This window comes from Corvus kubaryi, unplaced genomic scaffold (assembly GCF_017639235.1).
Source record: "Corvus kubaryi isolate FWS band 111438036 unplaced genomic scaffold, C.kubaryi_AGA036_p1.0 split3-73, whole genome shotgun sequence".
In the NCBI taxonomy this organism is placed as follows: Eukaryota; Metazoa; Chordata; class Aves; order Passeriformes; family Corvidae; genus Corvus; species Corvus kubaryi.
Genome location: NW_024582091.1, coordinates 31,676,614 through 31,698,747, shown reverse-complemented (window position 1 = coordinate 31,698,747; position 22,134 = coordinate 31,676,614). Strand labels below are relative to the sequence as shown.

At 37.6% G+C, this 22,134-nt stretch overlaps 1 protein-coding gene across 1 annotated transcript in view; it reads left to right on the top strand.

The window, feature by feature from the left end:
- TRDN (triadin) overlaps nucleotides 1-21,236 on the top strand; it is a 117,616-nt gene extending 96,380 nt beyond the window's left edge. Inside the window, exons 14-17 of the mRNA XM_042016652.1 lie at nucleotides 9,060-9,095; nucleotides 10,167-10,229; nucleotides 11,053-11,115; nucleotides 21,169-21,236. Coding sequence (XP_041872586.1) covers nucleotides 9,060-9,095; nucleotides 10,167-10,229; nucleotides 11,053-11,115; nucleotides 21,169-21,236 — 230 coding nt within the window. The remainder of the gene's footprint in view (nucleotides 1-9,059; nucleotides 9,096-10,166; nucleotides 10,230-11,052; nucleotides 11,116-21,168) is intronic.
- The last annotated feature ends 898 nt before the right edge of the window (nucleotides 21,237-22,134 follow it).

The window sequence follows — 22,134 nt, the reverse complement described above, 5'->3', positions numbered from 1 at the left end:
GCAGTCCTGCTTATTTTAGGAAAATGTTTGAACCCTGCTTATCAGCAGGAAGAAGTCCCTTCAGTGTTAAACTCTGTTATCCGTCAATTAACCATAATGGAAAAAAGACATAATAGAACAAGGCTGCCACATTTGCTGAGTGATAAACTTAATCTTTAAATATAACTGTTATACAAGATGAACTAGCATCAAATTAACATTAGTTCTTGATTTTCAAAATCATGAGGAGCATACAATTACTGCAATTGCACATAGAAATGACTATTTATGACCAGTTACACATTTGTGTGTTTCATTAGCTCATTTATGCATGCAATTCAGGTAATTGGGAATGTAAATTAGACACCCATTTGGCAAACAAATTGGGGGGAAATTATCTGCTCAGAACCATATAACTAAATTCCCTTTAAGGCTCAAGGCCAGTCACTAGGATACAATACCTTTCACACAAGAGATTTGGAGGAAATTAAGAAGGCAGAATTACTTGTAAAACATTACTGTGAAAAGCTGTTTTGTTGTGCTATTCTGTGTTTTCCATATATGAGAAAATATGCCACAGTGCCTTGAGGAACCGTAAACCCTGAAGCTTTATTTCAGACATAGGGGAAAGAAAAAAAGTAATTTATGAGAATATTTGGCACAATGTCAGAAGGGAAAAAGAGGAGTAGGCAGACAAATTTAAGTCTTTGAAATAGCTGAAGAGACATCTGCATGTGACTTCTTAGTGTTTAGGTACCTTTATGACTGGTACATCACTAAATATCACTGATCAGGAGACGGAACAGATTGAAACAAAAGATTCTTCTAATAAATATAGTTGAAGATAGTATCATAAGTTGTCAGCATAGAGAACAAATAGAAGCATTTTTAAATTGAAAAATATACTTTATATAACATCAAAGACTGGCTCCACCTTTGACAGAAGAAACCAGCTTTTTTTTAAAATGGTAAAAGTGTAGGAAGTAACAGAACATTTATCACGCAGAAAATGTATGAAACCAATTTACTTACACCCTAGGCTTTGCAACTCAGTGATATTCAGACATTATATACATAATCATGCAGCTGGTGAGGGCTGAAAGGATCTTACTCTTTTTCTAGATTGACATGTTTTCAGTATCATTCTATTTTGCCACTGCTGCCTTAGGTAATCTTGGACCATTCTTGTTTTCTGATAAGGTGTAAAGAGTGGTGTGTATGTGCCACATATCTCCAAAATTTTTAGATTATTTGATACCTTCAAATAGAATGCTTTTCCTGGATGTTATCCAGTGCCCTGTAGAAATTATGCTCTGCTGAATTCTTGAGGCCTTAGAAAACAAGCATATTGTTCTTATGTATTAAATCTCAAACTTTCTTTCATTGTCATTGCCATTTTTCCTTTGTTCAGCTCCAGTGTAAATCTTTTGGAAAAGGGGTGATTATTTAAGACAGCCCCAATTTGTACACTATATTCTAATAGCACTCAATAAATTGCATTGAAGTGTGTGTATGAGTTGAAATTTTCAGCTATCTCCTTGTCAAAAAGCAAAATGCTTTGTACTCATCTGGTCAGAAAGAAAAAGAACAGATGATTCCTCTCCTATTTCATGGTTGGTTGGCTCTTTTCAAAGATCTTACCTTCAGACTTCAATGAAGAGTTTGAATTTTCAGATCACCAACAGAAGAGAATAATAAAACAAAATATAGGATCCTGTAACAGTGAACAAGAAGAAAAGGACAGTGAACAAGCATAAAGGAATTTTTGAAGACAAAGACATTGATATAAAACATCTACTTGTATTTCAAACTTGGAAACCTTGTTTGGTAAACTACTAAGTAAAAGAACTAATTTTAAATTCTTTATCTTATCTTTTTCTGGAGCTTTCACAAGTACTTGGAAGCAGTGCTCTCAGATTGGCTGACACTGAAGCTGCCATGTCAGGATACTGTTGTCGCCAGTAATTTGAACAGATCAGTTCTCCATGGCTATCTGAACTTTGACTTTAATATCCTTCTTCTTTCTTGGTTGTAGTCTTCACACCTCTTTTAACCCTGAATTTCTTGTATTTTGTTATTCACTGACATCCCAAAACTTCTCTGCAGTGTACACTGATTCTCTGTGATTCTCTCTCTTAGGTCTTGATTTTTTTGCTCAGCTCACACAGCTTTAACCTTCCTCCATTTCCACATTCACAGGAAAAGGTCTTTCCTTTCTAATAGTCCTCCCATGTTGCCTGACATGTCAGGGTAACTCAGGAAGATGCTGCAGTTAAACAAGTGTCAAAACTAAGATCAGAGGCTTAGCTAGTTATCAGTTAAGCTTCATGTTAATTGTTCCAGAATAGCATGTCTTTGCCTTCTTACAAGAACACAGCACCTTTGTGAGAAGCCTGTATCAAAATCCTTCTCCTGGTGGAAGGAATCTTAATGCATGTCATATAAGATCTCAAAGAGACATAGGCTTTTTACCACTTTGAAGAGTACTGTTATCACAAAAACATTTGAACAGCTTTGCATCTGAATATGATTTTCCAAGTTATATTGTCCTAGAAATCTGTTCCTGTATCTTTGAGTGGGAGAGCATTTACCATGGAAGAGTCATCACCATAACAATTCTGATCTGTTGATGAATTGTGACAAGCTCTGACATATCCCCCTTCCTTGACTGAAGTATACTGGCTGGTCCTTGCCATCTTGATGGTATCTTTGACATTAAATGAGGCAAAAAACAAAAGAGGAAAAAAAATCTCTGCAACATCTTCAGAGGATCTATGAGGAAAAAAAGTATTTTATCTAGGTCACTGAATCCTCTAATTACAAATTTTGCAGAATACAATAAAGTGAGTTGCTGTGAAATGTGTTTAACTTCCCCCAAAACTCCTGCGGAGGCTAAATTGGCAACTGCATCTATGTTGCTATATAGAATGTACACTATCTGACTGTCTCAAGAAGAATTTCTAGTCTATACCTCTCTTCATGAATATAACATTAGGGGATATAACCAAGAATATCTAAATTACTAAAGTCAATACAAATTTTGACAAAGCTCCCTTGATGTACAGCAGTGTATAAATCTTGTACAAATCAATCTGCTTCTGTACAGTCTGTCAATGTCTGCCTTCCCTTCTGTACACAGATTGTTCTATAAAAAACCTCAGTTTTTCTTCTATACTGTAGAATCAATTACCCTTAAAAAAATCCTTCCAGTGAGAGACTATGATTCAAGATACAACAGAAACCCTTTAAAAAAGGCACAATATTGAAAATTTACTCCCAATTTAGAAACTCCTTAATAATACTGACATGAATTGTGGATGAAAATCCATTTTTCTGATAAATTTTAATCCAAGGGAGAATAAAAGCAGAAAAAAAGAAAAATATTCCTATTAGAAATATCATAATACAGTGGGTTGGGTTTAATCTAGGTTAATAGACCTAGTTAAAAGCTAGTTAATAGTTAGCTTTAAAGCATTGCTGTATACAGCATAACAAGGTTTTTTGAGAAATACGGGCCTTATATCTCCATGAGTCTGTACTGAAGACAGTAAAACCTTTGAAATAATATGAACAGGGTTTCAAAGTGAGCTATTTAATGATTTAAATTAGACATTTAAGCAGTAAATTCTAATGATTTAGCAACAATGAAAAAACCCTAAATCTTCACTGTTTCAGAAAGACCTTGACATTTTCCTTAATGACATGAGGCTCTTCTGTGCTACTTTTATTCCATCATAAAATACAAAAATGTTAAACAGACATTAACAAAAAGCTTATTAGAGTGTAAGAAAAAAATATGCGTAAAGATACGTGTATTTTGATTAGACATATTATTATATTTTCTCATAATTTATAATAATAATACAATTTAGAATATGAGAGTATGCATTTGAATAAATATTCACCAAAGTCTACCCAATAAAACGCAAACAAATAGCTCTGAAGATTATTTTAACTTTTCATAGTGCTTTTTAAAAATTACAGAAAAGCAATAACATTTTGCCTATGTTGCAAGTGCAAAATACTGTTGCTGCAAATGGAAAATACTTACTTGGATTAAGATTCTCTGGGCTTTCAAAGGCAGAGCTTCCATGTTTCTTTGGAAAGAAAGAGGAAACTTTTACAAAGGATATCCTGCATAACCTCATCATCCCATTATTTAAGTTCAGACATTCTTGCTCAAAAGCATGCCCCATAAAAAGCACCAGCCAAACCCTTCCCAGCACTGGTAACACAACTGGTGATGAAGTTGATTCCGGTTGTCTAGTAGGAATGCCAGTAACAAGGAGGGAGAAGGCTAGTCAAGCTGCCTTACCTGTGTTGGTTTGGCTCTCACTAGTAAAGGTTGTGCCGTAAGAACTCAGTGCTCCCCTGGGAATTTAAGTATTCATCATAATCATATTTGCGTCATATTTGCCATTGGCCATTGTCCAGTGGCGTTTCTGTTGCTGGTCTTGTTATGGAAGCTGGTCTGTCTTTTTCTCCTTGGTGTGTGTACTCTGGCTTCATTGCACTTGTATTTTTATTCCTTTGCTCTGCACTGTGCTGTTTAGTGAGAGCAACATATGGCCCATGCTATTAACAAGGAGTTCTGGTGCTTGATGCAATAGAGCCATGAAAAAGGAGCCTACAATCACTACAGGAAGAAATAAGAAACACTTATGTAGGTCACATGAAAGCATTCGGAATTTCAAGCATGATATTTCTATTGCACAGATTCTGCAGACCTCAAAAATATCTCCATAAGCAATCTTCACAGCTTCCAAATAGTGTTTCAGATTGGGATTTGAAAACAGTAAACCAATTTCAAAAAGTAAAGTCGAGCTGGAGAGATTGCCTAGGACTTCAGGGTGTGCTATATCTCCAATGATCTAGGTGCCCCAATAGTCTTTCACTTGCCCAATATGAAAACAAATTGTATTTCATTATTCTGCAAGGAAAAAGGTGGTGTCACTTAAACAGAGCTTTGCAAAAAAATGCACTTCATTTTGGCCTAAGCACTCACCTGTAAGTTGCAGAGAGCATGTGTGTGCCTGTGTGCGTGCATGTATATGTGTTTGTGTGTGAAAAGAAGCAATTCTAAGAACATTTGGAACTTTAGACTAATACTATTTAGGTTTCTTTGATCTTTCTTGGCCTTTCAGTATCTTGGCTGAATCAAGAGAGAATTATTTCTCATAGAGAAAATAACCAGACCAACAAGGACTATCTTACCGCAGAAACAGATTTCTTTCAAAGAGACAGCTACGGTCAATCTTCACTTGAAATTTAGATTTAATCTTAAAAGTATGAGTTTCCATGGCATCCTAAACTAAGCAGAAATATCTCCTTGCATTGTTTTTTCATTTCTTCAAAAGCTTTGTAACCCTAAGGGGACCATATTTTGTGAATGGGTGTTAACTTGTTTAGAATCAAAAGTGCAACTGACCAGTCTTTGTCAGGCTTCACTCTAAGCAACGGGCAAAGAAAAAAAATATCATCAAAAACTGAAATGCAAAATATTATTTTAATATTTTAAAGAATATCCAACTCCCACTGAAATCAACAGCAAAATTTTTACTCAGATCAGCAGGGAAAGGCTTTCAGTCACCAAGTAAAACAAAGATGAAATGTAATCCCTTCAAAATTAATAAGTAAATAAAATTTTAAAAATACAGTTTGGGTTTTTTTTTTTAATGGCCTTTTAAAATTATGCCAGTGACAGCATAAGTTGTACAGAGCTGCTTGGAGAAAAATGAAGATCTATCTGGAATGAAGTCTGTGTTCAGTTTGAATTATGGTTTCTCAGGAAAAGCTAGATTAATGTTTGTTTTGTTTTGTTTTGTGTGTCAGTGGGTATACACATATCTCTGCCTCTCCTTAGTTCTGCCAGGACAAGAATCTCTAGGCAAGAAAAGCTGTTGCAGTATTTCACTAAGTCAGGCAACATCTGAAGTTTCTCACAGGAGCTTTCTTCCTGAGATTTCCTGACAATAGGGTTTCAGATAAATGCAGATAAGCCTTGTATAAGTATTTGAACTTTAGAAAGCTTATGTGAACCAAAACATCTCCAAACTTCTGGCATTCAGTCCCACTAGTTAGTGTTTGTTACATGCATGCCGCTCCACCAGAAAGAGTCTGTGGCTCTCTTTTGCTTCCCTGCTTACCTCAGTTTCTCAGAGGGGATGGGTTGAGCTGACAATTCCTTCCAGAATCAGACTTTCCATAATCACATGAACCATCTGGAGCAATATGGTAAAGAAACTCTTAGAGCACCTTCTTCTTCCAGTTCCTGTGCAGCATTCCTGTGACAGTATGCCCCGTAACTCATGTGCATCCCTAAATTTAGATTCCACTCAGCACTGGCAGAGTAGCACACTGGTCTTACCAGGCCTGATTTCAAGTGCTGCATTGTTAGCATGTTTCTGTTATCTCCCCTCCCACCATTGTCCAAGAATTAGCTGCCCTCCAATGAGAATAACATGAAGACATTGTCAAAATGGGTAAAGGAAATTCAGATTGAAACACCCCTTTCTTGGTCTTTGTTGAATCTTACTTGGATTTCCACCATTCTCAGTCCTTCACCCCTTATTAAAAAACAATTCCATCTCAGAGGTTTCTTTGCTTCAAGGGCTGTTCTCTTCAATCCAGCCACCTCCCAAGAAAATTATTCTATGCTGCTGTTTTTTATTTTTCACTCAGGAATAGTTTTTTACCTGAATGTCCCATTCAGTAGTACATCACTGCTTTAATTCACAATTCTCATGCTCACTAGACTCCTTCTCATACTACATAAAGCTCAACTTCTGTATAGAGTCTACAGATAAAAAACTTGACTAAATGAAAAGTCCATTGTTTGCCCTGCTGACTGATTCTGTCATGTACTGTTCCAGCTGCATATATCCATATTTCATTCTTGTAAATGTATTTAGGGATTTAAAAGGTGGGGTTTTCTGTACTCGTATGTCTTACACTGTTCATGAAATGTGGCTCAGGACTAGTGTTACTGGTGAAAAAATACTGTTAATTACATTATCAAGAAAGAGTAGCAATAACAATAGCTTGTTCAATAGTTAATTGTGCTTGATTTTCATATTGTGGTCAACACTGAATCATCAAAAGCACTTTGTGTTTCCTTGTGTAACCCACAATTTGTGCATATTATGATGCCTCTTTACGCAGTTGATCCACGGCCTTTTGTAGTTCTGTAACTGTTCCTAACTAAAAAAATAAGTGCTTTCAATTAACAGATGGGGTTCATATTTTACAGTGCAAAAAAACCTGCCTAAGCTCCTATTTAATTATTTGCTCTGCCTCTTAGTTTAGCTGTGTATATATCTGCAGAAAGCCCACTACATTTACTGCTTCAGAAATTACAAGTTTTGCTGGGGTTAAACATACATTTAATATGCAACATTCTAAATGTGAGCTGCTCAAATTGAGGAAATAAATTTATTCAAGAAATGGGATTACTTCCTTAAGTCAGAAATTGCTCTTTCCATAATACCCCTTTACCAAGCCCATCGTTCTCATTTACACAAATTTCTCTCAGTTGTAGCTGTGAGGGGCAACAATTGGGCCAGATGCAGCTGAGATGTGAATGGAAGCTCAGTGACTGTTTTTCTCAGACTTGACCAAGAGGGTTTATCTTGCACTAGGCAGGGTAATTGGGAAATAGGGGCCACAGTCCTTTAATACGTCTATGTAATCATCCCCCAGAAATTTCATAACAAATGTAGACATCTCAGAGCTTCCTGGAAACTCTGAATAATGCAACTTGAGAGCTTGATGAAAGAAAATTATGTCAGTGGGATTAATTGGTGGAATGACTTGGCAATGAAGAGTCTGCAGCCAGGGATGCCATCATCTTTGCTTGGGTTATTGGCAGTAAAAGTTCCTGCTACTTCCTGTACATCTTTCATACGAAACTTCACTTCTCAAAGCTCCATGCCTCAGCTTGTGGCTTTCAAGACACATATGGCTCCAAATCTTGCTATGCAACTTAAGGCAGATTTCATGTATTTTTTCTGAGCCCCAGAGGCATGCAAAATGCTACAAGTTCAAAGGCAGAAATGCTCTTGGATTAAAGAGAATCTTGTTGTAAGGACCTTGGGCTTAAAAATTATTCTTCTACATCACCTAGAACCAGAAATGTAAGAAAGCAAAAAAATCAATTTAACTCACCAGAACTGAGGCACTCAGCAAAAAAAATGGATATTACAGAAGTACCAGCAGCACTTCAGCTTCTAGTTACTACAAGTAAAGGCTCATGGAAGGAAGACAGAAGGAAGCTGTTTTCTGTCAGTAACTGACCACTTGGTATGTTTAACAGTCTTGATTAATTCAGGCAGAGTAAGCAAATAATTAAACCACATATTAGAAATTAGTGGAAATCTACATTACATGTGGAAATAATCCACTGGAAAGTAGAACTGTGGAACACCTGTGTGAAATCTGAAGCTGAAGAGACTTCCATTTTGAGGAGACATCCACAGTCCCTAGAAAAGTGTCTGGAGCAGTGTATCAGAGAGAGAGAGAGGATAACAAGAATTTTAAAGTATACAAGAATATTAAACTCCATACAAGTTAGTGGAGGATGAGCACTACTCTGATGCTCTACATATACCTAAGAAACCTGAGTATCACAAAGCACGCTCACAACATAAAGAAATTTGTAGCTTGGAGTGTACTGTGCTCAGGGTTTCAGCAGGAAGAATTAAGCACACAAAACTCTGAGAGAAACATTCTGTAGAATGCAAGTGAAGACAATAACAAGGGAAATATATTGAACAAATCTGTTTAAAAAAAGAAAGAAGTGGAGTACATCTATATTATGCTTAATGCTAAAACCAATTATCAGAAAATCAGCAGGAGTATCATTTGAGGAGATGCTGAATATTGATAAATACATTGCCTCCATGATAGGCAAAATAACTTTATTTGTGAAATCAACATGGACAGACGATGGAATTCAGGTACTCTAAAACCCAGCAATTTTTCAATTTTTCAAAAATTAAACATGCATATTTTTTTTGGTTTAGGTAAAATGCTGTACGAATTTTAATTTTTTTTCCCCTGTTTGTATTTATTTTTCCATGCAGAAGAAAAGTCTATTGTGGTACCTAGAGAAGGGAAAAGTAAGTTTGGGTTTTTTATTTTTCCTTCATCTTCATGTTAGTTTTATGCAAGGGACAGGAGTATATTTGCTTCTTGGATTTGAAAATATTCCTATACCTTAAATATGTTTCAGTTAAAGAAAAGACTCTTGCTTAAGTGCTTATGGTTCTATCTTCTGTAAGATAATAAAACTTGGTTTCTTATCCACATTTGTACCAGTAAAAGATCACAAAAAGAAAACTATAGTTCCACTAATTATATCAATACCCAAAGCCATGCAGCACAAACTGAAGGTAACAAATTTGGCTTTTCCTGGATGAGCGATTAAAAAAGCGCTTAGATTAGCTATTCTTGTACTCTTGTATTCTTCCCCATCAAAAAAAGGAAAAGTAAAAATTATAACTTTCTTATATCCTCTACTGAACTCTCAATTTTCTCATTCAAAACACTCATTAAATAAGTAATTTAATTATTGTAGCTTGCTTTAAAAAAGAAAAAAAATATTCTCCTTATTTCTGCTGTTGCCCAAATAATTGCCAAAATAGAGGCAGATGCTTTTGAAATGATTTCATGTTGTTTTGTAGCTGATGCTTTAACAACAACTCCCCATGAATAACAGAAGTCCTGTAATGACAGCTTCAAAGATTCAATTCATAAAAAGTGTTATGAAGGTATATTGTATCTGCAGGCTTTTCATGGCATTCTATTCTTGTTCCAAGGCACCACATTAAGTATTGCTGTCATTCAATCAGGTTTTACAAAAGAAGCAGAACGGTGCATGGCTATTGAGTCACCACAATAAACTCTTAATTACACCAGGTTGATGGGCATAATTTCTTGAATGAGTACTTAAGTAATAATCTGGTGTGCAGGCTTGTTCCAGTTTTATCCTTAGCACCACATTCTCTCTCTGAGTACTATGCTGTATTTCTGAGCTGCTGGTAATAAGTGACCATCTTATCAAATCTTCAACATATTGCAGATAGTAGATTCCCCACCCCAAATATATACATACATACATACTTACATACATGTTTGTTTGTGTGTTTCTATGTAAAAGTAGCCAGCTGAACTTAAATTTCTATTTTTAGAGAGAAAAGAGGAGAAGAAAAAGAGTGATGAAAAGAAGATTACGACTGAAACTAAGATGAAAGGTATGGTTTGGAAGCATTTCTTAGTGGCCTCATTCAGCTTTTACTCACACTCTGGCTCATTTCCCATTGTTTTCTGTTAGGTTAATCCTGTGCTTACAGCTGTATTGTCCTTAGTTGCTTAGTCACTATTTGCATGTTTCCACTTCTTCAGTATCTAATGTCTAATGTATTCGGTATCCAATATTTTCTAAACTCATTTTCTGACAAATTAAATGTCCTGTTTGGTGGCCTTCTATGGGCTTTTTAAATAATTTAATGGAGTCCATATATAACAGGATATAGTTATACTGCAATACACAAAACTCATGGAAGATATCACTCAATTCATGATATATCAGTTTCTGAAGGTGGGGTAGATCTATTTATTTTATAGAATCACAATTGAAACTTACAGTGACCAAACTGCAAAGTCATCATATCCATCTAAATAATATTTTGATCATTCATTCCCAGAAAGCATCTAAAATCCACTAAGGTGTTGCTTCATGCAAAATATTTAAGTCATCCATTATTTTTTAATGATCTCATTGCTACTGGAACTTAAGTTAAAAGGTGCCACATTCATGCACTGATGATTCTTGCCCAACTTTTGATGAATTATTAAGGGTCCAAATCATCCACAGTTGATGCATACTGATTAATTTTCATTTTCAGCTGATTCCTCTGTGGCTAGTTGGGTGCAAGTGCTATAAGGAATAACCTGAACTCCCAAATAAGTCACATTTTTTTCAGTATGTGCCCACCAGGACTTGGTTGACTGCATATTTGAGTGTATGATTCAGAGTTCCAGCATATCAAATTACTCTCTTTAATTAAATCTTAGAAAAAACAGGAAAAAAGGAGAAAGCTCATGAGAAGACAGCTGTCCCTGAAATTAAAAAAGCAGGTAAGAAATTGAACTCTGACTTTCTTTGCAGTGATATTTCACTATTTAGTGTAAGCACTTTCAAGTTTTAAGTATTCGAAATAAGGGTGCATGTAGTTCATTATTATTTAAGAATCCAAGTGGAGATATCGATAGATAGATAGATAGATACAGATGTATCACAGTATATTTATAGCTAGATATATATCTCTGAATTTTTTATAATATTATATTATATTATATTATATTATATTCATATCTGTGTATTCATGTCTGTGTATATCATACATGTAATTTTCTGTTCTATGAACTTGGGACTTTTACATTAGAAGCACTGCTTTCACTCATACACTAAATCTATCAAGAGCATAACTAATTTCAAAGGCTACATGGCAAAGACTGAGTGGAGAGCATATATTTTTCCATTAATTATTTTACAAATACAGATCATTTTAAGTAATAAATAGAAACATCACCTTATCAAATCACTAAATGTGGGAGAAAATAGATGGTTTTCTTCCTGAATTTTTATTCATGCCCAGAAAAGGATTTTTTTTAAAGTTAAAGTTAGGGAATATCCTAAACCTAATTGATAGTTTCATGCATAAAATTATAAATATTTCAATAAGATTACAAATTAACAATTGGGTTTTATCTACACTAAAAATGTTGTAATTTTTCTTCCCCATTATTTCAGTAAATTTGCAAGTATGTTTAATGCAGAAATGCAAAAGTGTCTCCAGTAAGTAACACAGCCTGCCTCAATAAAATCAAGGAGAAACAAAATGCTCAGTCTAGTGGTTGGTCACCATCTGAATACCTAGAAACACTGATTCCAATTCATGCTTTATCTTTCACTTTCTATATAACCTTCTACAAGCCCTCAGGTACTCAGATTAACCTTTCTGTAGATTAGTGTAATGCCTAAAGCCACGGAGAAATGTTCAAAACAGGATGTAAATATTCAGGGCTATATTTACTATGTCCTCAAGGCAAACCTTGTGCTCTGTTTTCTAATTATTTAAATCTGTTGAATGTTATCAAAAGCTGAAAGGATCTATATCCCATTGTTTACTAATATTGTGGGTTACAGATGCAAATTTCAGTAAGCAACTGGTTTCTTTGCCACTGAATCATATGTGGTCTGCATAAGCTTTCTTATTCAAGCATTTAAGGATGGGAAGAAAAATGGCAATTTATGTTTGCCAAAATATGCAAATACACAGATTACCTCGGACAGCTATCCTGGTAGCCCCATATTTAAATATGTCTTTTGTAGTAGGGAGTTGTACACACTGGGGAAGGGATGGGGATGAAAGGAAATATTCTTTTCTAGTTAAGTTGCTTATTTTAATGTATAAACACAGATTTAAAAAGAACATAAGCTTACATTTCAAATATCTTTTGTAATTTTATTCTGGTTCTAAGCTTGTATTTCACTTGAGAATACAGAATTGTAAAAGATTACATTTTATGGCAGAGCTGCAGTATAAAGTTATTAATATGTTCATCTTCACAAGCAGTTGCTAAATCCAGTGAGTCATCCCACCAATGCTAGAAAGACACAAATTAGACACACCGAAATATCTGCACATTTCTGTCCCTTTTATTAGCTCTGTAAGTTACTGCATTTTTGGAGTTTACTAGCCTTTGTGTGAGAGGATGGTAAACCATAGTATATTCTAGCTACACATATTGCTGTTATTCCTCTTTCAGCTTGCTCTTTGAATGCATGTGCACTTTCTACCTTTGATTGGCAGCACCTATTGTTATCCCTGAAATAATTGCCATATTTGATCAACAGAATAGTAGTGCATAGCCCAGTTTTGAAATGAGGCACCTTGATGTCTGATAGTGTTTACATAATTTGAACAGACACAGAAAATCAACCTCTGAGCATTTGAATCAGCAGACTAGATAAGCATCCAAAAGAAAAGAACAGCTTCTAATTTTCTTACCTTTTCCCTTTAAAAGGCTAGGCAGAGGCCACTGCATTGAAAATAAACTCCTCGCCTGATTTTCAAACTCTTGCATTACCTCTGAATGTCTCTGATTTTGTCTCATTTTGCTTCCCCTGACCTTTGCAATCCATGAAGCTGGGGTGTTTTCAGGGCAAGCTGGCTTCTCACTGCCACCCACAACCATCCCCATACCACTGAGCAGCTCCTTCTGCTCCAAGGTCCTCCTGGCACCCAAGTCCCAGCTCTGGTCCACACCCTTGCATACTTTCTCCCAATAGACTCACCTCCAGCTGGAGGCCCATTAACCAGGCATTGCCCATAGAGGAATGGTGTTATGTACAGGCTGTCAGGCTTGAGAGAGGAGGAGATGCTCTGTAAGCACTAAGCAGTACAAGCATCTCTAAAATAATGTTCTGAGAGAAGCACATCTCTATATTACTCTCCATCTTTTTTGCTCTAACAAGGAATGCTTGTAATTGCAAATACTGAATATATTTGCAGATTAATATTTCAGATTGGTCCTTTGGTCCAAGAGACAATTTTATCTCTACTGTTACCAGAATGGAGGATTTTTTATTGCTCTTCATTAAGTGCATCCCTGTGATATATCTATTTATTTGCATGCTAGCTCACTCTTTCTCCAATTCTCTCTCCCTCCATTTTTCTCTCTCTCTCTCTCCCCTCCTCTCTTTCTGCTGCTGCAGAGGATCAAGACTCATCTAATATGAAATGTTCTCAGTCTTCAGTACGGAGCAAACTGAATGATTCTTAATTAGCTTTTAAAAGTGCATTGTAGATAAAACCACATTAATCCTGTGACCTTCAGCTTGTACAAAAGCATTGTGTTAATTGTCCTGAAAAATAGATAATTCCATTGTTACAAATTCAGAGGTCTAACTTAAACAAACATAATCATCAGACACAAGGGTCTGGTATAGGCAGACTTCAAAACCTTTTACAGCAATCTAGGCAGTGCTACTCTGGATAAAGAAGGAGCTGCATCTCCAAATCCCCATTAAGGGGCTTGCTACACCTCAGCAGATATAAGCCTTTGCCAGGCTCTCCCAAAGGTTGTCCTGGTGCTTGGGATGTATCAGCCCAGGGGGCTCCAGTCTGCAATCTGACTGAGAAAAGGGACCTTCTCTGTTAAATCTTTGGTGTCCAACCCTCCATGAAAATTAATACACAGAGATTGGTGCTTTCAGGCACTCATCATTTGCATGCAGATTTTTTTTCCTGATCATCCCTTTCCCAGAGTCTGGAGCTTCTCTGCTCCTTCTTGTATCAGCTTTCCTAGAAATGATATTCACACCAGACTTTGTCCTTGATTGCTGCAAACTCCTTTCTCACTTTGTTTTGGTTCTCAAAACAAATCACATAGGTAAAATGAGTTTATAAAGCAATAAAAATATCAGCCTGGATCATGACACTATTTCCTACCTAAAATTCTGTTTCAACTGTCATTATTGATCTTCCTGTTATTCCTGGATTTTTTTGATAACAAATCTTATAACTGCTTTAGAAAGGTAGTCAGTGTCTTTTTCTCCACTTTCCATACAGGGAAATTCAGGTAGAGACATGTAATCCAGGTCAGTTGTCCACATATTTATCTTCTGCTTATACATATCTTCTGAAAGCTAAACCAATGCTAGCTGGATTAAAGATCCCAAATTTTTGTACACTTTCACTATTTCCCTAGTGATAAACCAGAGACATCAGACAACGCAGCTGATGTTTAGGAAGAAAATAGTTCTGCTAAAATCATAAAGTCTTATCAGCTGGACCTGTGTTCAAGAATCCCTCAGTTCTGACCTCAGTGACAAATGTTTTAATACCACCACACTTAAGTACCTCCTTGAGCCGTTCTGGTGCGCAGATCTACTTGTCCCAGATCAGGAAGCACGATCCCTTCCATTCTGTCGTGTTGGTATATGCATGTTCCCAACAGAGCGTACGGGCCCCTACAAAGGAGCATTGGGGCTGCTCCATAAATAAAGGAATTAGCTTGCAGTGCTTGCACATACCACTAAATGATATCCCTACACATTTGAATATCTTTTAAATACCTTCAGAGCTGGCGACTCAACCATTTCCCTGGGCAGCCAGCTCCAGGGTTTGACCCCCTTTTCAGTGAAGAAATTTTTCACAATATCCAATCGAAACCTCCCCTGGCACAGCTTGAGGCCATTCTCTCCTGTCCTATTACCTCATATCTGGGAGAAGAGACCAACACTTGCCTCACTGCAATTTCCTTATTGGTACTTTCAGAGCGCAATAAGGTCTTCCCTGAGCCTCCTCTTCTCCAAGCTAAACAACCCCAGCTCCCTCAGCCACTCCTCGTTAGGTTTGTGCTCTAGACCCTTCACCAGCTCTGTCTCTCTTCTCTGGACACACTCCAGTACCTCAACGACTTCCTTGAAGTGAGGGGCCCAAAGCTGAACAGAGGTTTCAAGGTATGGCCTCAGCAATGCCAAGTACAGAGGGACAATCGTTTCCCTAGTCCCCTGGCCACACTGCTGGCTCATGTTCAGCTGGCTGTCAACCAATATCCCCACATGCTTTTCTGCCAGTCAGTTTTCCAGCCACTCTTCCAACAGCCTGTAGCACTGCATGGGGTTGTTTTGACCCAGGTGCAGAACCTGGCACTCTGTGTTGTTAAACTTCATACAGTTGGCCTTCACCCATTGATCCAGCCTACCTAAATCCCTCTGCAGAACTTTCCTGCCCTCCAGCAGATCAACACTCCTGCCCAACTTGGTATTGTCCACAAATTGACTGAGGGGTACTTGATCCTTTCATCCAGATTGTTGATAAACATATTAATATGGCAACGATATATCTCTGATGCATGATACCATGTCGTGTGTTTCAGGCAGTGTTAGCAGGAGAGGGGAGTGGTGATGTCTCTCTTTAGATACCACAGTAAATCTTTGTCTCCTGAATAGGAAAAGTCTCTGGGGGCTTAAAGTTACAGACGCTGAGGTGCATTTTAATTATCTCACTGTAACAACCAAGTGAAGTCGGTCTGCAGTCATGAAAAAAGCAAACTAAAAGTTAATCTTGGATATAAAAGTTTAAAACAGTACCTTAAGACCGCCACAGAACTGGGATAACCAGGTTTTTCTTGCTACTCCGTTACCCAGTGAGATCAAGACAGCAAGAAAATCTGTCTTTAATCATACCTTGGAGGAAGAATGTTAGTAGTAGGTAGAGCAGAGTGGAGGTGATCAGACAAGAGCGAACATGACTGACCAGCTCCCAGCAACTTTTTGCATGGGTTGACCACAGATATATTTTCTTTAAAGGACAGTCCTTGTAATTTGAAAACAAACCCACAATGATTTTACAGGAAATGAAGGGAAAAGACCAATTTATACACCAATAGTATATTTTTTGTTATTGTCCTCTATACAGGCAGGAAGAGAAATTCCTTCGATCATTTTTAAATTCCTGGTCTGAACAACAATTTAAAAATGCATTTAATTTTGTGACTTGGCGTCAGCGTCTACCTTTTCAGTCTTGATATTAAGCCTTCTACTACCATAAAAGAACCACTACTGACACCTGGTGGCAATTTATCTTTTTCTTTCAATCCATATGCCTGAGGGTTTTTTGTTGTTTGATTTCAAATGTACCTATTTAAAAAGAATTTGCTGAAGTAATGATGAACCTACTACTTACCTCCCCATGCTGCTTATCCTATTGCTTTCATGTCTAAAATATGTTAGAATGTCATCTAAATGTGACACTATTCTCAGAATAATTTTGCAATGTAAATACTTTCAGTACTGACAGAGAAGTAAAAATTAAAATACACCTTATGACATAAGTTATAATCAGGAAAAAAACATTCTTGGCTAACCCACTGATCTAGAGAAGAAGATGCATACCACACTGCCTGAAAAGCTTTGGGCTGATCTAACTGCAATGGATTGAATGTTTCATTGAGGATACAAATGTCGATCCTCATTTTTTTCTGATGAGCAAATGTGCTGTACTTGCACACATTTGTAGGAAAACACCTCTGTTGCCTCTCAAGAGCAGGGTTTGAAACTCCTCACTCTGCCCTGCCCACTGCCAGGAGTGTATTTCCAGCTGAGTGTCTGACAGCTTTAAGCAGCCCAGCTTGGACACTGTGGTGTGTCTCATGTCCCCTTATGTGAGAGACACCACACGACAGATGTCAGCAGATGGAAGGATGATGTGTGATGTGCGTTTTTGGAGGAGGCCTCAGTGTAAGATCTGCAACATCCAGTGAGATATAGAGGCTGTCACAATTTAGGCTGCTTACAAGAAAAAATGGAATTGTGAATCCAGAACAAGAGAGCCTAAGGTATTTTGAAAGAGGTAAGTCACATACAGAAAATGAAACACGTTTATTCACAAATTTTCTTGTGGCTTATTAGAAAAAGTGTGAGGAAAAGGTAAAAACTGAATCACTTAGGAACTGGAGTGCACATATAAGTGTTATGATGCATTTTGGATTGACAAGACCTGTTTTCAGAATGGCCGCTACAATAAGTAGAATGTAGGAGTTTTGAGTGGTAGAACCCCATCTGACTGGTCTTCTACCTTTTTTTTTTTAATGATGAAAAGCCATTATATTGAGTTGGCCCTGGACAGCTGCTAAACACCCACACAGCCACTCATTCATTCCTCCCTATCAACACAGCAGGGAGGAGAACGGCAAGAGCAAAAGTGAGAAAACTCATGGGTTGAGACAAAGCTTAAATAAAATAAAGAGGAGAAAAATGAATGATGTAATCGCTCACCATCCTGCCAAGCAGACAAATGCTCAGCCAGTTGAAGCAGAGGACACCCTTCCCTTGGTCTTCCTCTACTCTCAATTTTTATTGCTAAGCATGGCATTATATGGTACGGAATACATATCTGGCTGATTTGGTTCAGCTGTCCCAGCTGTGTCCTCTCCCAACCTTTTTCCAGCAGCCAGTAGGGGTAGACAGAGTGGGAAAAAGAGAAAGCTCTAAAGCTGTGCAAGCACTGTTCAGCAATAGCCAAAACTCTGGTTTGTTGACAATGTCTGAGTAACAAATCCAAACCAGAGCATCATACAGGCTGCTATGAAGAAAACTACCTTCTCTGTCCCAGCCGAACCCAGAACAGGAACCTATAGGTCGTGTTTATTTGCAGATAGATCTAGAAAGATTAGGAGAAGAAACAAATGTAAAAATTAAGCAACGGAAATAATAAGCAATGAGTTGCTTTGTGATTCCTCATGCAGACGAATGTATAAGAGCAATAATTAAGGAAACACAGTGTGTTATGAGTTGAGAGCAGTTTTAGGAGCAAACCATGTTAAAGCAGACACATAAAACAAAGGAGGAGCTTAAGGACCTTAGAACTGTGTGATCCTTCTCTAGGGTGTTTCTTACCAATATTCCTTTGGCAGCTTTCTCTGCTAGACTGTTCATCCACTTATACATTTCTGCAGAGGTTTGGCTTGTTGTGGGTTTGTACAACTCTTAGCAAAGTCCCTGGCTCTGATTTCATTTTAATTATGATTCCAATTGATAATATCATTATATGAATCAATGCCCATACACCAAAGCCTATAAAAACCACCTAGTTTTCCCTGATGGATGACTGCCGCTTCAGGTTTCATCTCCTCTAGTACAGGCCAATCCATTCCTAACTAATAATTTGCTCATGACCCTATTATGCATGTCGAGCCCATTTTGATTTTTCCTTTCCTACTGCTCTTCTCCTGGATCCTTTTCATGATTCATTTGCAGTTTCCTGGCATTTTTTCATTGGTAGATGCTTCTGCTTTCGCAAACTATGCATGTAGCCATCAGCACTGGTAGTGTTTACTAACCCACAGAAATGTTGCATTAGGATTTCTGCAGTTACTGGCAAGTGATGTAATTTACTCTTTTTTCTCTTACAAAAAAAGGGTCTAGGAGCATCTCTTGACTTTGATAACAATTTCCTGTTTGTGGGGTTTTGTACAACAAAATCACAGAAAGTGGAGATGGAAATGACCTACTAGGTCATCTAATCCTTCCTTCTGGCAATGCAGGATAATTCTTTACAGAATATCTTCGAGTGCTTTGACCAGTTTAGTTCTAAATGTCTGAAGTAACTAGGCCTCCATCAATTCCCACAGAAGATTATTCTACAGCCTCATAGATCTCACAGTTAAGAAGTATTTCATTCCAGTCTGCCTAAATTTTCCCTTGCTTAATTTTATCCCATTACTCAGATTTATGTTCTCTTGTGACACCCAAATATAGTCTTTCTAACCTCAGGGTTCAATTCCCTACTGCCTCATGTTATATTGCCACTTACATTTACATTTGGAAGGTAGCTTTAAAACTGACAAGGTGAATGGAAAATGGAGGTTGATACTTTTTCATACAGACATGAAGTTATAAACCTTGTAACAGGGGACACTGACCAGGGCCACACATCATCTGTCTGTAAGGCACTGAAGAGACAGGAAGTTGCATGTCCAAACTGGAAAAAGAACCAAAAAAAGTCACTTGGGTTATTTACAAAGAAAGGATTTTTTTTTTTTTTTTTTTTTTTACATAGAAGAATAAAGTATTCTATTTATCTCTTCAGTAAGAGGTGGTTTTGTTATTGTGGATACTAAGTACCTTTGCAGAAAAAAAAAAAAAGATCTACAATAGCTCCCTTTAACATAGTAGGGACAGATAAACAAGAATGAATGACTGGGATCTGAAGCTAACCGAATCCAGACTGAAAATGAGGTACATGTTCTTAACACTAAGAGTGATAAACTACCACAGCACAGGGTGGATATTGCTTTCCCTGGTGTCTGCAGAAGATGATTGTTTACTTAATGAAAAATACACATCAGCTGAAAAGGTGCCCAGCTGAAATATAGGAGCCTCTGACAACAAAATGTCAAACTAGATAGCCTGATGGTGCATTCTAGCCTTGAGCATCATGTGATATAGCCTCAGAGAGATACATAATAAGCTAAGAGAATGTAGTGAAGAGTCAATGCAGGAATACAGCTGGAGACAACTGCCTTGCAGGTTCATTGCAAAAAGAGAAATTCCTTACTGCATTACTTTTATAAGCCTTTTTAAGCTGAACACATGACTGGCAGTCATCCTCTAAGTATTTAGTCTTCCATGGAAAATAGAAAAGCCTGCTTTCCTAATTGACATTTCCAGAAATCCTCAAGACAGATATGGCTATTTAGTAAATATCAAATTGTATCTCCCCAAACAGATAAAAACAGAAGAAATAAAACAGGATCACAGTGAGGGAGAAGGCAAAAAAATCTGGCAGAGTAGAGATGCAAACACAGCAGAAAGGCAATTCCCATGGTCTCCATATGACTTGTTGTTAAGGGAGTCTGCTCCTGAAAGACAACAAAAGGCAGTTCAGATATGTCCTGCACTGAAACTTCAAAGTGCTCAGTGGACTTTGAATTCTACGCTCCGTCATCATCAGTGATTGACAACATGGTTTCAAAGCGTGCCTAAAGATGCAGCATGTCACCTGGTGGATATACAAACACGTCACAGAAGGCCAGGCACACAACTCCCACTGATTTTCTGTGAGAACTGAGCTCCAAAACACCTCCTCTGCTTTTGTTAGAAAGTACTGAGGCTGCAAAGTACCATGGTGTTTCTGTGCCATATTACCTATTGAAAGAGATTTTCAGCTTTTCACAAGCTAACAATTGTGCCATTCCAGGACATGGTTAGGTTTCAGTGTTCAAGGGCTAGAAAATAGATGAAATGCAAAGAGAGAAAGAGTTAAAAATAAGTTTTTCCTGCTCTCCCCTTTTCTGTTCTTCACCTTAGAATAAGAACTGACTCAGCCTAAGAATGACTCTCCATTGCAATTGATGTGGTGGCTCTGAAGTGGAAGACTCATCTCCTCTTTCCTTTATTATGAATCAGCTTTAGAAGAAACTGCATCTCCTTTCCCATCCTTGTCCACTGTCATGTGAAAAAGGGAGATTTTCTTAAACACTTAATGTTTGATTAGTCTGTTGGTGCCCCAGGAAAACTGAGATCCTTGTGCCCAATCAGTCTGTCAGTGTCCCATTATGGGGACCCTTTACTGAACATTTTGCCAGATCAGAGGGTGTTTTGACTGACTTTTTCAGGGTCACACGCCAAACAGAGAGATCCCCACCCGGATCTGCACATTATTACCTCTGCCAGTGACACCTAGCACCCATTAAGGACTCACATTAACAGTTCACAGAATAACACTCTATTAATAAAATTGCGACAGGTTCAAGGTTCAAGGATTTCCGGTGATAGTGTCTGACTGCAAAAATGTATTCAAAGCAATATACTAAAGAGATAATCATTCAGCATACATTGAGTACAGCTCTTACCCAATAGGCATCCCTACGGGGGAGAAGAGAGGTTCAGCCCATCGACTGATCCCAGAAGTTATGATGGTCTTCCCTAACTTCTTCCAATTCTTAATTTACTTTTGTCCTATTTATTTACTTTCAGGTGGAGCTCAAGTGAGTTTAGTCATACATCTTACTCAGTGAGGGGTGGCGGTACCTTGGTGGTGGGTATCCCAGTATAGCATCTGAGATAATCTTGGGATTGGGACATGCATCTGTCTGAAGAAAGCGATTTTACCACAGTGGCTGACACAACAGAAGGTCCTCTTCCCTTATCACTCTTGGTTTTCAGCTCTTGTGTGGCTTATCAACCAAGTTCACTCCTCTGCAAGGGTTTGATAGAATCTGGCTGCAGTGTCTCCACTCCACTCCACCATCTGTTTAGTCCCCCTCAGACTGTATTGTGTGGGGGAGGTCGGGTATGTTGACCACCTTCCATCCGGGGAGTTGCAATAGTATTTTCCCCTGTCATTTCCATACTGGGAATCTTTTTATTTACTTCCCATGCCTCCCTCCATGTGTTGTACAAAGAAATCTCTAGCACAGAAGAAGGTGATATTCACTGTCTGCAGCACCTGCCCTGTCCATGAAATGATAGTAGCAGACTAAAGACCATCTTTCAGTGGCCCTTTTGCTGACTATTGGGGCTTGAATGCTTTCAAGTCAATGCTGATTATTGTTCAGTCCAGATCTGGTGTTTTGTGTTTG